This window comes from Barbus barbus (assembly GCF_936440315.1).
Source record: "Barbus barbus genome assembly, chromosome: 10".
Classification (NCBI taxonomy): domain Eukaryota; kingdom Metazoa; phylum Chordata; class Actinopteri; order Cypriniformes; family Cyprinidae; genus Barbus; species Barbus barbus.
Genome location: NC_136738.1, coordinates 13962286 through 13978858, shown reverse-complemented (window position 1 = coordinate 13978858; position 16573 = coordinate 13962286). Strand labels below are relative to the sequence as shown.

At 41.4% G+C, this 16573-nt stretch overlaps 1 protein-coding gene across 1 annotated transcript in view; it reads left to right on the top strand.

Annotated features, from left to right (window-relative positions):
• LOC306875608 (piezo-type mechanosensitive ion channel component 2) overlaps nt 1–16573 on the top strand; it is a gene marked incomplete at both ends in the record, with an annotated part of 550584 nt that overhangs the window by 42300 nt on the left and 491711 nt on the right. The window contains 1 exon segment of the mRNA XM_079426295.1: nt 7500–7601. Coding sequence (XP_079282421.1) covers nt 7500–7601 — 102 coding nt within the window.

Here is a 16573-nt window from a genome sequence, read left to right as displayed (position 1 = left end):
TGACATACAAAAAGTAATAGTCGAGCACATTGTGAGAAATGAAGATTCTGCTCTGCAGGTTCACACTTCTTTGAGACTCAGACCCTTCTCTGGGCGTTTCCCCCGATCCAACAATGAAGTGGATTATGAGACATGGCGTTCCAATGTGGAACTTCTTCTTAAAGACACAACACAGTCTGATCTTTACAAGTCACGGAAGCTTCTTGAAAGTCTCTTATCACCTGCTATCGATATTGTGAAGCACCTGACACCTGAATCTCCCCTTAAGGCGTACTTAGAGATCTTGGACTCCGCTTTCGGCACTGTCGAGGATGGAGATGATCTTTTCGCAAAGTATCTTAACACGATGCAAGATAATGGTGAGAAACCCTCAGCTTATCTACAACGGCTGCAGGTGATGCTGAACACCACCCTCAGGAGGGGAGGTGTGACCGCAAGTGACCTTGACCGGCATCTTCTCAGACAGTTTGTCAGAGGCTGCTGGGACAACATCTTGATAGCTGAACTCCAGCTAGAACAAAAGAAACAGAACCCACCTACCTTTGCTGAACTTCTCCTGTTACTCCGCACAGCAGAAGATAAGCGTACTTCCAAAGCATCCCGCATGAAAAGCCACTTCAATATAGCAAAGCCAAAAGTGTCTTCTTATTATCAAGGTATTTATGTGCAGAGTGAAGACTGCGACCCATCTCAGCCAGTTCTTGATCACAGGTCCGAAATCCAAGACTTAAAGAAACAAATAGCTGATTTACAGTCCCAGCTCACACGCATCACACAGAAAGACAGTAGAAAAGTTAAATCAGCTGCCAGACCAATAGCTCCCCAAACAGCTATCACTCCAACATCTCAAAGGCTGCACCACAGCCGAGATGTAAACAACAACACAGGCAATAGACCAAGGCCCTGGTATTGCTTTAGATGTGGAGAGGACGGACACATTAAGCCTCAGTGTGAAAGTGAGCCGAACCCATCTCTTGTAGCCGAGAAGAGGAAGCAGCTAAGAGAAAAGCAGCTAACATGGGACATTGAAAATGGTGTTTCAAAGCCTGATCATTTAAACTAGACCCAGTTCCGGTTGTGGGACAAACGGGGACTGGAACACAGACAAAGTGTCCCAAAAAGAAGTTTCACAGAGCCCGTGTGTACTCTCACACACAAAAACAGACAGTGACCCTGCCAAAAGGACTGATTGGAGCCAAGTGTACTGCACAAGTGACCATAGGTAACAAAGACTGCAGATGCTTGTTGGATTCAGGCTCTCAAGTAACAACGATCCCCAACTCTTTCTATTTAGAGAACTTGTCTCACTTACCTATGCATTCCTTGAATGACCTGCTTGAGGTGGAAGGAGCCAACGGCCAAAGCGTTCCTTACCTTGGCTATGTTGAGGCCACCATCAGATTCCCAAAGAGCTTGCTTGGAGCGGACATTGAGGTGCCCACACTGGTTTTGGTTGTACCTGACATGCGTTCCACCTTGTCATCAGTGCTTATAGGCACAAATACTTTGGATGTTCTCTATGAAAAGTATGTGGATATCGCACCTCAGAACTATGAGTCTCTTCCTTACGGCTACAAAGTTGTCTTAAAGACCCTTGAAATCAGGAACAGACAGACTGTTGATTCCAGTCTAGGGGAAGTGAGGCTTCATAGTAAGGACTTTGAGACTATTGCAGCTGGACAGACCAAAGTCCTTGAAGGATCAGTGAGCTGCAAGACAACTGATGTTGGAAAGTGGGTGATGGTAGAGTCACCAAAATCATTTTCCCTGCCAGGTGGCATCCTGGTGACAGATGGCTTGGTAAACCTACCACCGAAACCACTACGCTGCATACCAGTCATGCTCAAGAATGAGTCACATCATGACATCACTCTATCTCCAAAGGCTGTAATAGCAGAGATACACGCTGTCAAGAGTGTTCAATCAATTAAGACCCCTGACTCAGACCTTCCCACAAAACCTGACCAAAAATTAAATCTCAACCTTGACTTCACTGACTCTCCTGTACCTAATGAGTGGAAAGAGAGGATAACTGAGAAATTAAGTTCCATGCCGGAGGTGTTTGCACTGCACGAGCTTGATTTTGGTCGCACTGACAAAATAAAACACCATATAACCCTCAGTGACGAGACAACATTCAAACATAGACCAAGACCTATACACCCCCAAGATATAGAGGCTGTGCGTAACCATCTCCAGCAACTCCTTGATGCAGAAGTCATCCGCGAATCGGAGTCGCCCTTCTCCTCGCCGATTGTCGTCGTCAGAAAAAAGAATGCCGATGTCAGACTCTGCATAGACTACAGAAAGTTGAACGCCCAAACAGTAAAAGATTCATATGCCTTACCTAATCTTGAGGAGTCATTCTCTGCATTGACCGGGTCCAGGTGGTTCTCAGTGCTCGATCTCAAATCAGGCTTCTATCAAATAGAGATGGAGGAAGCAGACAAACACAAAACCGCATTCGTCTGCCCACTAGGATTCTTCGAGTTCAATAGGATGCCTCAGGGGATAACTAACGCCCCTAGCACGTTCCAGAGGCTTATGGAGCGCTGTATGGGAGAGTTGAACTTGAAGCAAGCCCGAGTTTTTCTTGATGACCTCATCATCTTCTCCTCGACACTGGAGGAACACGAGGAAAGGTTGATGCGCGTGCTCAACCAATTGAAAGAGTTTGGCTTGAAACTGTCGCCAGGGAAGTGCAAGTTCTTCCAAACTTCTGTAAAGTACCTCGGCCACATTGTGTCTGAAAAGGGCATCGAAACTGATCCAGACAAAGTAGCAGCATTAAAAACCTGGCCAAAACCAAACAACCTGAAAGAGCTAAGAACCTTCCTGGGTTTCTGCGGTTATTACCGCCGGTTCGTAAAAGACTACTCAAAGATTGTGAAGCCACTGAACGGGCTCACTGCTGGCTATCCGCCGCTGAGAAAGCACACTAAAACCACAGAGAATCCTGAGAAATACTACAACCCAAAGGACCTCTTTGGTGACAGATGGACTCCTGCTTGCCAGGCAGCGTTCGACATCATAATTGAAAAACTGACAACAGCACCCATCCTCGGGTTTGCTGACCCCAAGCTCCCCTACATTTTGCACACAGATGCGAGCACCTCGGGACTCGATGCTGCCCTTTACCAGGAGCAACAGGAACGGAAGCGAGTTGTTGCCTATGCAAGTCGAGGTCTGTCGAAATGTGAGTCCAGGTATCCTGCGCACAAATTAGAATTCCTTGCCCTTAAATGGGCAGTGACAGAGAAATTCCAGGATTACCTATACGGGAATGCGTTCCTAGCTGTCACCGATAGCAATCCGTTAACATACATTCTTACCTCTGCTAAGCTCGACGCCACGAGCTACAGATGGTTAGCCGCTCTGTCGACATTTGATTTCCAGCTACAATACAGAGCCGGTAAGCAAAATCAAGACGCGGACGGGTTGTCCAGGCGTCCCCACGGTAGATTACCTGATGACACATCATCACGAAAAGAGTTGGAGAGGATACAACAGTTCACGAAAAGACACTTGTCAGAGGCTGATTATGCACACCTGGATGAAAACACCATCAAAGCTATCTGTGAGAAGCACTTGGTTCGCCAAGTGATCAACAATCACTCTGGGGAAACATCACCCAGCACCACCTTGGTTGTGTCACTTGCTCATCATCCAAAGGCTCTCCCACAAAGCTTTGAAGAGGAGGATCAGCTTGGTGGCTTACCTGTTATCCCCTCATTAGCACCAGCTGAACTAAGAGACAAGCAAAATGCTGATCCCTGTATCCGTGAAGTACTCAGGCAAGTGGAGTTAGAAGAGAAACCCCCACCATCCTTGAGGAAGGAACTTCCTGAGCTTGGTCTCTTATTAAGAGAGTGGAACAAACTTATGGTCTTTAATGGAGTCTTGTATCGCAAGCGGCAAGAGGGTGCTCAGACTCACTACCAGCTTGTGCTCCCTGAAGTCCTGAGATCCGTAGTCCTCAGGAGCCTCCATGACGACATGGGCCACATGGGCGCAGAGCGCACCCTAGATCTCGTCCGGAAGCGTTTCTATTGGCCAAAAATGTCAGCCGAGGTATAAACTAAGGTCAAAACCTGCAACCGCTGCATACGACGCAAGACTATGCCCGAGAAAGCCGCACCACTCGTCAACATCATCGCTACAAGACCACTCGAACTTGTGTGTATGGATTTTCTCAGTGTGGAGCCAGACTCCAGTAAGACCAAAGACATTCTGGTCATTACCGACCATTTTACGAAATATGCAGTGGCTGTCCCCACCCCGAATCAGAAAGCCAGGACAGTGGCCAAGAGCCTGTGGGACCATTTCTTTGTCCATTATGGCATCCCTGAAAAACTCCACAGTGACCAAGGTCCTGACTTTGAATCCCGAACAATAAAAGAACTGTGTGAGCTCATTGGCACTCAAAAGATAAGAACCACCCCTTACCATCCGAGAGGGAACCCTGTAGAACGCTTCAACAGGACCCTGCTCAACATGTTGGGAACCCTCGAGAATCAGAAAAAGAGTCACTGGCGGGATTACGTCAAACCATTAGTACACGCTTATAATTGTACTAAAAATGAGACTACTGGTTTTACCCCTTACGAGTTAATGTTCGGGCGTCAGCCAAGGTTGCCAGTTGACCTAGCCTTTGGCCTGCCAGTCAATCACCAGCCAGGCTCACACTCGCAATATGTTCGCAACCTGAAATCCCAACTCGAAGACAGTTACAAAGTAGCAACTGAGAATGCCAAAAAGACAGCCAGTCGCAATAAAGCGAGGTTTGACAAGCATGTTGTTGACTCCACCTTGAAGGAAGGCGACAGAGTCTTGGTTCGAAACGTCCGCCTTAGAAGCAAGCACAAGCTGGCCGACAGGTGGGAGTCCGATGTGTATGTTGTCCAGAGACAGTCTGGAGACGTCCCAGTGTATGTTGTGAGGCCTGAGACAAAAGATGGTCCACAAAGGACTCTTCATCGTGACCTTCTGCTGCCATGCGGTTTCCTTCCTGTGACCTCAATCGAAAGTTAAACTAACCCGTCAATGGCAGCGAGACGACCAAGAACTCGACAACATCCTAAAAATGACAGTTCAGATGGAGCGCATGGGGATGAATCCCAATCTGACTCTGAGGAATATCAATATGATGGACACAGAAACCTAAGAGTGGAAACACTAGGTTTCGACCCGACCCCTGAACCCATAGAACACCTACCAGAAAGGATTGAACCGGAACCCTCCAAAAAGTTGACTGCTGTTAAGCAATATCCTTCAGATGTACCCAAAGCTTTCCCTGAGGATGTTCCAGTAGAGACCTGTGACCTGGACTTACCTGATCCTGGAAATGACTTACCTGATCCTGGAAATGACTTACCTGATCCTGGAAATAATGACTTACCTGATCCTGAAGAGAGCAGTTCAACCGCTGGACAGGAAATTGGAAACCTACCTGAGGAAGACCTGGATAATGTCCATCCTTCTACTCAACCTGCTCAGGAGGGCGAAGAAAACACAAGCGTTATGGACCAAACTGACATCCAGACAGAAGGTGACTGTTCTAGAAGACCTATCAGAGACAGAAAAGCGACTAAAAGACTGATTTACCCTGAGCTAGGGAACCCGTTGGTTACAATAGTTCAGTCTTTATTTCAAACCTTGAGTGATGTGTTTACAGATTCCCTTAAAGAGCCTAGCTTTCCAAAAACCCCTAGAGTTATGACTGTATAGATTCAGGATGCACAGGGACGTGCATTAGGTAAAGAGGGGAGGATGTAACCCATGTTAAAATATGATAAATAAGAATAAATAGTTTAAAAGCTGCATAAATAAGTTAGAAAGTTAAGTGATTCATTTAATGTAAGTTAATTCATAATTAAAAATGTTAATACAACAATTTAATGTTTTAAGATTAAAAATATGCTGACAGAAAATTCATGTCACTGCCCCTTTAAGGGACAAGTGACGCTAGACACAGTACTTCAGTGACGTTGCAGCAGAGAGAACGAGCTGTGTTTAATAAGCAGAGAAAAGAGTGAAAAAGTTGATTTTGCAGTTGAATAACATAACTTTCCTGGTCGGGAACTGACGGGGATTTTATGAGAACTAAGCCACACCGGTTTTGGTGAGTTTGAGTTGTTTCTCGCACTTTGCCGTGTTGTACTTTTTTTTCTTTCTTCCTTTTTCTCTGGCGGAGAGCTAACGTAAAAACTTAGCTGTTTATGAGGAGATGCTTTGCCATAAAGTGTTACCAGTTAGTATTTTGGGTTTATGAAAACTGTGAATGTTATAAAAGTGAATGTATGCTTTGTAAATGAAAGATGTGTGCGGTAGTTGTGTGGGAAATGGAGCTGTGAGTTAAAAGAGACCGCTCCGCCGCCATTTTTGAGGTGAAAAAGCACCGTAGCAATAACGTTAAAACTCAGAGACTGAAACATTCATTTGTGTAATTTGAGGATTTAAAAAGAGATTTATTGTGTTTATGACCTGTTACACAGGTCAGGTTTTCTGCTTAGTTTGAAGCTTGGTCGGAGCGAGGATTGGTCTGCAGTGTGCGGGTGTGCACATGCACAGACGGGATTCAAGATGGCGAGCCAGATCCAGACGTCCAACTTTTCTCCATCGCATCAGTGAGGAAATCTCCTGCGTATGGTGACACTGCCAGAGTGGTAGGAGTATCAGGAATTGGTTTTGAACTGAACTGGAAACTGATTGAACCGTTATTTTTGAACTGAACTGGAAACTGATTGAACCATTATTTTTGAACTGAACTGGAAACTGATTGAACCATTATTTTTGAACTGAATCGAACTGAAGCTCTTCGTTGAACTGAATAATTGAACTCACATTTGCACTTGAACTTGAGTTTAAGGTGTTATACTTTTATTTTCATATTGAGTTCATATGTTTGAATGTGATTTGAAATGCTTGTGGTCCACTTTGATTTGGTTGTGTAAATTGAAGGTGTTTTCTTACCTGTAAAAGGAAGGGAAAAAGAGTAAACTCAGGAAGAAAAATAGGAATTCTAAAATAGGTGCAACCTAGATAAAGACTGGTCTAACCTAGACTAGCCTGACTAAAATAACTTAGAACCAAAGAACAAAAAGGAAGTGAAATACCTTTCCATTTATTATACCTACCTCAATACTGAAAATCTGCAGGGTATTATTTTTGTTTGTTCTGCGTACTGTATATTCTGTGTGTTTTGCATTCAGTAAATTGCCGGCCTTTTGTATTTAAAGCAACGGTCTCTGGTGTATTTTTTGTTTTTGCTCCCCACTCCTTAGAACCTAGAACTGGTCCGGTGGCACAGTAAGTGGTGTGATACCGGTGTTACACCTGCATAATGTACTCATAATATCAGGGTGAAGTTTAGGTAAGGTATCAAAAGAAATGTCATCACAAGATTCTTCACAAAACTACAACTAAAAGGATTTTAGATCATATGTGAAAATGTAAATGAATTGAATGACTCAAAATTGTGTGTATTTGTGTATATGCAGGGACAACTGGAAGATTTCTTCGTGCCATTTGCTCCACTGGTGTGACATTTCTGGCATTGCAGTGTGGAATGCAAATCACCTTCACATATATTCCCAAAGATGGTAAGATCTCAATTTTCTTTCTTCTTCAGAAAATAGCCCTGCTTGCATCTGTAAACGCTATGGTGCCACCAACGGGTCAAAGATGAACTAATGTTTATGCTAATAACTTTTGAACTGTAAGGCCTAAACACAAAATCAGTCAAAGTTTTAGAAAATTTTGTGAATTAGAAAAAGATGACTGGTAAAGTGTTATTTTAGTGTTAATTTAGTGTTCATTCATAAGCTCTTGTAATATTTCCTGGTTATTTTTTTTTTAATTATTACTTTTTAATTATATATATATATATTTTTATTTTTAGCTTTATTATTTTTATTTTTATTATTATTATTATTTTTATATTTTTATCTAATATTTTTATTTCGTGACCAGCAAACATAAGCAGCAAACATTGGCTTGCAACTGGCTGTTGTAATTTATATATACAGTACACCTCTGCACACTACATCTCCCACAATCCTCCTTGGTTATCACCTGCACACGCTCCACTATCACCACTCCTGTCTGCCATCATCTTCATCAACTCATCAATGTGGTGCTAATTACCTCTGTGGACTGTCTTCACTATTCATCCGCTCTGGTTGTTGTTTACCTTCTTCAGTTGCCATTGTGTCACTTACCTGTTAGTAAATAAACAGTTTTATCAGATACCCACCTTTGCCATTTGAGTCTGTGTTTCCTGACATAATTAAAAAATAAGATTAATGATTAAACTTATAATTAAATAAAAATTATAATTGAATTGATATTTGATCATTTTAATTGATTATTGATAAAAATAATTGAAACTGAGAACAAAACTGAACATAGGTGTTATATTATGCCCCCCATCTGAATAAGCGTGGCGTAAAATGGCAGAGAAGGTGGAAAAGAAGATGGAAGGGGGCAGATGAAAAAACAAAAAAAAAAAGGAAAAGAGTCCATGGAGGAATGACTGCAATCATGAGGCCCAGGCAACGTCCAATAGATTAAGAGATCCAGTGAAATAGATGAACCTGGAGACCAAGGCAGAGTTCTGGCAATGAGTGGCTGAGGCGGTGATGACGGAGCAAGGACTGCGGTGGAGCCTGAGGGAAGGCGGAGCCAGACTGAGCTGTAAGGGTGCTGGGATAGAGTGTAGTGGACATCCTGGAAGTCCATGGCGATGGTAGAGCGATGACTAACCATCCAAAGGAACAAGGAGCCAGGGCGGAGCTGATTGGTTGACAGGCCGAGGTGAAACTAGGTGCTCCGAGGGATGAGGTGGAGTTTGGAACTCCTCAAGCCAAGGCAGAGCTGTGGACTGAAAGCCCCAAGGTGGATCAGGGCTGGATGGCAGAGCTATTGGTGGAGCTGAGGGGCTGCAGGGTGCTAGCAGAGGCACAGGATTAGAAGACTGAGTGAATGAGTCAGTTCTGTGATGGACAGAGCTGGTAGTGATGAAGAATCATCCATGGTGAACAAGACTGGAGATGATGAATAATTTTCTGTACAACGCAAGATCAGAGATGATGAAGATTCTGTGCTGGATGTGACTGGTGACAATGAGACTCTGTTGTTGTTGATCCCACTCAGCTCAAAGGCAGGAGGAAGGTTCATGGGTTGGCAGGGTGGAAAGCACTACCTCAGTTTCCCAGTTAATAAGCCATTTCTCCTTATCTATCTCTATTGTCCATGTGAAAAAATATGTAGGCAAGACTAACAGACAAATTATGACACACATTATTGAACAAATAAACGCAATCAGAAATCTCCAGTTGCTTGTCACTTTAATGAAATGTCCCACTCGATCTTGGATTTACATTTTGTAGTTATTGAACACATAATACAGTCACGTATAGGTGATAGAGCAGAGACTTCTACAGAGGGAGTTTAAATTGATCTTTGACTTTAAAACTTAACATCCTCTAGGAATGAATGAAGAATCGATTCTTAATTGTTTTTTTTTTTTTTGTAAATGCTGATTTATATTTTCTATTACATTTGTGGATTCATACATTGATAAAGAGGTATTAGATAATTTATGATATTGTGATGTACTGTAGTTTCTTCAATTATGTGAAGGTTATTCTCATATTGCATGGCTTTTTTTAGATTTAAGTGTGATAATCATGTCAATATTTATGGTTCATTACAGGCACAGTGATAATATATGTCTTGCGATACATATGGTCTTAAAATCAAAAGTCTTTTAAATGGGCGCAGGTGTATGCTTGGAAACATGGCACTGATGAAGGGTTAAGCCCATAAATGTTTTGCACACTTTGCACTTTTACACTTTATTTGTGGCCTCAGGATAATAAATTCATACAAGCATTTTGGCCTATTTTTCATGTGCTAATCTTATTTGTTTTTGAATTTTGAGAATTGAGAAAGCTAGTGTTTAGAGGCCTTTTTAAAAGAAAACAAGCAGGTAGAAAAAATAGAGAGTGCAAGTGTTAGAGAGCTTTACAAAAAAATAAAAAATAAAATGAAACAAATAGATAAAATAGAATCAGAATAGAGAGTGCTACAGTTAGAGGGTCAAAAAAGATGGAAAATATGTGTTTTGAGCCTTTTCTTGACGATGGCAAGGGGCTCAGCTGCTCAGATTGTGTTGGGCAGAGCATTCCACGAGGAGGGAACATTTATTGTAAAAGTGCATGAAAATGATTTTGTGCCTCTTTTGGATGGCACAATAATGTACCATTCACTTGCAGAATGCAAGCTTCTAGAGGGCACATAATTCTGAATTAGTGAATTTAGATAAAGTGGTGCAGAGCCAGTAGTGCTTTTGTAGGCAAAGATCAATGCCTTGCATTTTATGCGAACAGCTATTGGTAGCCAGTGCAAATTGATGAACGTTTTGATGGACAAATTGATGGACAAATTGATGAACAAATTGATGAATTGATGAAATTGTGTCACATGTTCTTTTCGGCTCATTAAAGCCTAATAAGCCACATTCTGGATTAATTGTAGAGGTTTGATAGAACTGGCTGGAAGACTTGCCAAGAGGGCATTGCAATAGTCCAGCCTGGACAGAACAAGAGCTTGAACAAGGAGTTGTGTAGCATGTTCCAAAAGAAAGGACCTGATCATTCTGATATTGTATAAAGCAAATCTGCAGGACTGGGTGGTATTAGCAGTGTGGTCTGAGAAAGTCAGCTGATCATCAATCACAACTCCAAGTTTCTGGCTAGTTTTGAAGGAGGCATGGTTGATACCCCTAACTGGATAGTAAAATTGTGATGAAGTGATGGTTTGTTGAAACCACAAGCAGTTCTGTCTTAGCAATTTTAATAATTAATTTTAATAATTGTAATAAATATGCCTATATTGGCTAGTGCTGATTAAGTGAACAATGACGTTTAAATATACAATAATAATAATAATAAATATAGCTGCAAGCAGCGTTTACCGGGGTTCAAGCTCTTTAAGGCCTTTATGATTTCTATGCTGTTAAGGTGTAGCCTAATGTGAAATGCAGGTCTGACACCAGAACACATCCACAATGGAGAAATCATTAACACCGTATTTCTCTCTCTCTGTCACATACACACACAGACAGAAATGAAAGATTTAACAACACTGGTACACGGTAAGCATGCTAATACACACACACAAACAAACAAATACACACACAGACACACGTTGTTGTAGATATAAAATGATGATTCTCATCTCCATTACTGGAGACCTTCTGCTGTGCGCTGCCTTGCTTATTGAACACACCCGATTTAGATCTCTGGCTCATTAGAAGAGAGCTCCATGCAGGTTTAAGCACTTTAATGCCTTTATGACTTTTATTCTGTTAAGGTCTAGGCCAACGTGAAATGCAGGGCTGACAATAGAACACATTCACAATGGAGAATTCATTAAAACTTTCTCTCTCTCTGTCACATAAACACACACACAGGGAGAATGAAAGGTTTAAAAATACTTAACAAACAGTAAGCATACAAACACATACACAGAAATTAAAGGTTTAAAAATACTTAATGAACAGTAAGCATACAAACACACACACACATACAGAGAAATGAAAGGTTTAATAATACTTAATACACAGCAAACATGCTAACACAGACACACACGCTCACTTTGTTGCAGATACACTTCAGGGGGCGTATTACAGAAAGTTTCTTATCTTAGGTCTTAACTTAAGATATGATATGTTAAATTAGGATTTTTCGCAAATTCGTATTACAGAAGCAAATCTTAACTTGATTTGGGATTCTTATCCTATCTTACAAAGTAGTATCTTATCTCTATTTCGGAAATCTTAAATGGCATAATCAAGCTCGGCAATCCACTCTCAGGTCTGTTACCAAGCACCCAACACTACCCTAGCTGCTGATGAGAAGCTACTTCACTTTGAAAATCGCCTTTTGCAAAAAAAACGTAAGGCATTAGTCACTTGCACTACAACCAGTAATGCTCTGTGACACTTTTGTTGGTCTCTATAATGCTGGTTGCAGTTCCTGTGCTAACTGTAATATGTTGTGCGGAAGTCTGTAATTACTTATAAGTGTTTTGACATCAAAATATAACACATCTTCAGGGTCCTCCAAGAGACTTTCTACCATTAAACATCTTTGTTCTTCATTTTCAACTATTAATAAATGTAATACCATTGTCGGACAGCACAGTTGTAAGCGTTTTTTCCATTAGCTTTCAAATAATTTTGAAGTTAGGACAGCTGTGGGGTTGTCCTAAAGTTAAGAAGGTTTTTTTGTCAAGTTAGGAGGTTTCTGTAATACCCCTTTCCTATCTGTAGTTAAGATAAGATAACGCACTTATGAAATGCTGTTCTGTAATAGCTTTTGTTCTAAATGTGGACCTAACTGAAATTACCATGGTTACCAAACAGATAAGATAAGATTTTAAAGTTAGGATCTTTCTGTAATACGCCCCAGGTCTGTATCCGAAATCGCCCCCTATACCCTCATTCACTATTCCCTACATTAGTCCACTCATACAGTTCACTTGAAGGAGTGAATGAAAATGAGTGAGTGAATTCGGACACCGAGTGCACCGGAAGGACTGCCGCTTTTGCATAGTTTGCTTGCTGTTAAATAATAATTTGAAACGGGCATCTCCAACAGTAAGATTGATGGATTTATCTTGAACTCTGTCACGGAAATTATTTATAAACTCTAATAGTCAGTTTACAATTCATTTTGTACCTATGTTGTATTAATTGTATTACGCTGTGGACGAGCGCTTTTAAAATCAATGAATGGAGGATTCAACTGCGGGCGCCATCTTCTGGCGAGACGCGGGAATTGACTCGGCGCGCGACTCTCACAGTGCATTCTGGGTCATCTCTAGCGGTTGAGTGTACATCAGTTGTACACTCGTTTTCGTGGTGCATTGTGGGATTGAATGAGTGCACTCGAGAAAGTCCACTATGGTTTTGCAGTCTCCACTAATGAGCTGATGAGTTGAATCAGGTGTGATAGATGAGGGAGACAAACAAAATGTGAAGGGCTGGGGGTACTCCAGGACAGGTTTGAGAACAACTGAATAATTTGAATGAGCCCATTAGTGGTCTTCCGCATTAGTGGCAATTTCTAATACAACACTGTGTTTTTAACCTTTACAACTATTATAGTGTTATTTCTTGCCCAATCTCTCTTCAAATTTTGCATGCTTGTTTAGAATGAAATTATGCATCATTTTAAACAGATTTGAGAATTTGTGGGATTTCTTTTGGGATTCATAGGCTTTTGGGTACACTATGTAAAGAACATATTATAAAATGACGATTTATTATTGTGCAAATGCAAATGTTCAACCTAACCCTAACGCTACGTATAATAATTATAAAGGTTAAAAACAATGTGTTATATGAGAAATTGCAATTTATAACCACTAGATGGCAGCGGAAGACCACTAATGGGCTCATTCAACTAACTCAGTGGTTCTAAAACCTGTCCTGGAGTACCCCCAACCCTGCACATTTTGCATTTCTCCCTCATCTATCACACCTGATTCAACTCATCAGCTCATTAGTGGAGACTGCAAGACCTGAAGTGGGTTTATCAGATATAGTAGTAATTTTTATTTGTCACATACATAATCATACAGAGTATAACCAGCAGTGAAATGTAGGTATTATAGAAAAGATACAGCTTGACATGAGGAGAGGGGGGAGAAAAAAAATATTCTCAGACTATATTCTTATGAGAGTACAGTGTGAGAACAGAAAAAACACCCCAGCAACAAAAAGCACATAGTAACAGGGGAGACACACGACTTGCAACGGGGGATGGGGGTTGGGGGGTGCTCCGACAAGCAGCCATCCGGTCCTGCAGCCATTTCCGGCGCCGGTCAGACCCGCCTATCACAATGGCGGTACAAAGCAGCGAAGGCGTTGGATGGGGGTTTGGGATGGTGAGTGCATATCTGTATGTGTGTGTGTATGTATGTGTGGCCTGGGAAGTTGGCACGCTGGCATTCGAATCAAGTTGCCTCAGTCCGCAGATTGTGAAAGCGACACAGCAGGTTGCCATGGAGACAGCCTTGAACAGGACCCCAACCGAGTCAACAACAGCAGGTGTCTGGAAGGGGGGAGGAACGCAAGAGAGTCTAACTGCAGTGCTCTTCCCGGGGAAACTTTCCAGCTTCGACCTTGTCCGAGGTTGCGCTGGTTAGGAGAGCCAAAGAAGATAAGATTGTTTGGTCTTGGGGCGAGCAGCCGCATTCCAGTTTCACAGCTACTCTCTTAGTCCATTTCTGGTCTCCAAATCATCAATTTTCCTTTAACCGTGAGCTTCTCCATGATGGTATCCATATTGCGGTTAATAGTCTCAGACATTGCTGACCGCTCTGCCCACTACTTAATGACGGGCAGCCTTGAGGCTTTGGACAGCTGTTCCGTCTCCTGAATTCTAAAAATAACAGAGCAAAGCCTAATCCAATCAGCAGAAAACCCGTTATCGTGGTTCCGAATAGGTAGATGTCTTCAATGTCCTCCACGGAAAGAGCTGCCAGACACACGACCTGCGTCCATCGTGTAGCCAGCTGTGAACGTTCCGTCAGGGCAGTCAGGTTCCCCGATCCCAGGCTTCTCATCGAGAAGATGGTGTCAATTTTGTTGAGAGACCAGTTGATCAAATCCATATTTTTCAATTTGGAGTGCAGTGCAGAAAGAGTCTCTCAAGTGAGACGACACGAGACGAAGAGGCAAGCAAGGATAGGGAAGGGAGGGAGAGAAAAAAATGCGACCGCCTTCGCTGAGAGCCAAACGAGAAAACATATAGGGAGGCATACAAAATGTGCAGTGCTGGGGGTACTTCATGGAGAGGTTTGAGAACCACTGAACTAACTTAAACAGTACTGTTCATATGTTTGATGGATTCATGCTTAGATATTATAAAATCACTGTTATAACATTTGAAATCACATTTAGTCAAAGTTTATCATTTTGTTCATACAGACATATCACACGGTTTCCGCGGGGTCTTAAAAAGTCTTAAATTTAGTTGTATCAAATTTAAGGCCTTAAAAAGTCTTACATTGTACAAGAAAGACTTAATTATGATTTCAAGAGGTTTTAAATTTGGAGACATAAAGTCCAGGATTGGGATATGGCTGAATGTGACGATTGAACTTCAAAAGGCTATGATTTCATTAAAAAAGTCTGGTGCTGCGCTGCTTTGTGTTCTGTCTTTACCGGAAAACCGTTATATTTCAGCCAAACGCGACATCTGCTGGCAGAGAATGAAACAGTTAACAGAGGTTAAACTAGTGCGTGTACGAGTTTCACTGCACGATTCAGTCTATTAAAATACATTTAGAATGATCACATAATTTAAGATATGGGGACAGAAAATGTATAGCCTATATTTAAGGTATATCATTTAATATAGTTAATATCACACGAAGAGTGCCAGTCTTTTCTTCAAAAGTCAGCATGATGTGATTTTGATTTTATGCAACAGTTCAATAAACAAGAAGTTAATATTAATAGACTTACGTTTTAGACACCATATTTCCTGCTTTTGCTCTATTTCTACAACAAAAATAATTCTAAACACAGCCACAGCACTGTTTTGCGTCTCTGAGCAACATGCCGGTGATTCGTTCCTGAATGAATCAACCTTTTAAAGAGATTCAGTTCAATTGCAATAGTTGCGTTCGACTTGAAGCACGGCTACAGACGGTGGTCAATGAGAGTAGCCGCTTGCAGTCAGGGGCGGAGTTGAAAACGGAGTCGTCAAGTCGGACACTTCGGGGCTCTCGTAGTTTGCTGCATCTACCTCAGTCATGGCAGATCACGTGGCGTTTGCTTGCTTTATTGCAGACGAACTGGAAGCTATAGAAATGCCGTTATTGTTGTATGAAATTGAGCGCAATGAGCAACGAAAGTGAGTAAAGGTTCAATGTAATAAGTATTGTTTTTATATATCCAAAGGGACATGGGACCATACCCAACACCAGTGTGACTCGTTATTTCTAATACTAACCAATCAATGCAATTACACTTAACAATTTTCATTAGAAGTGATTCTTTTTTTATTACTATGTTGGTTTATGTTTTAATAAACCTTTAAGATGTATGTAATATTTTGAAAGGGTGTCATCACGACAGAAACAAGTTTTAAGTAAATAAACAGAACATATTGAAAATTTGACTTGTGCAGTATGATTCATTATGTGTGTTTTTGCTACTGCAACTTAATAAAAATAATCTATGAAGATAATAATTGTATGTACTAAATGTGATTTTCATTACAGATAAAAGAATTAGGATGTTACATATTTGTTTACTTATTTTACTATTTCTCCAGTTAGGTAAGCACATTTTAGTAAGACAAAACACCATGAACATTCATACGTGAACACCATGAACAGGCCTACGGATAAGCTCAATTTATTTGCCTTTCTATTATGATTTATACCAGCTTATGAAAGTGATCTGAATGTTGTATTAAGTTGACATCCAGCCAGAGTTGTTGGCAGTAATCACATGCAAGTGAAGATGGATGAACCAGCAACTAGACAATTA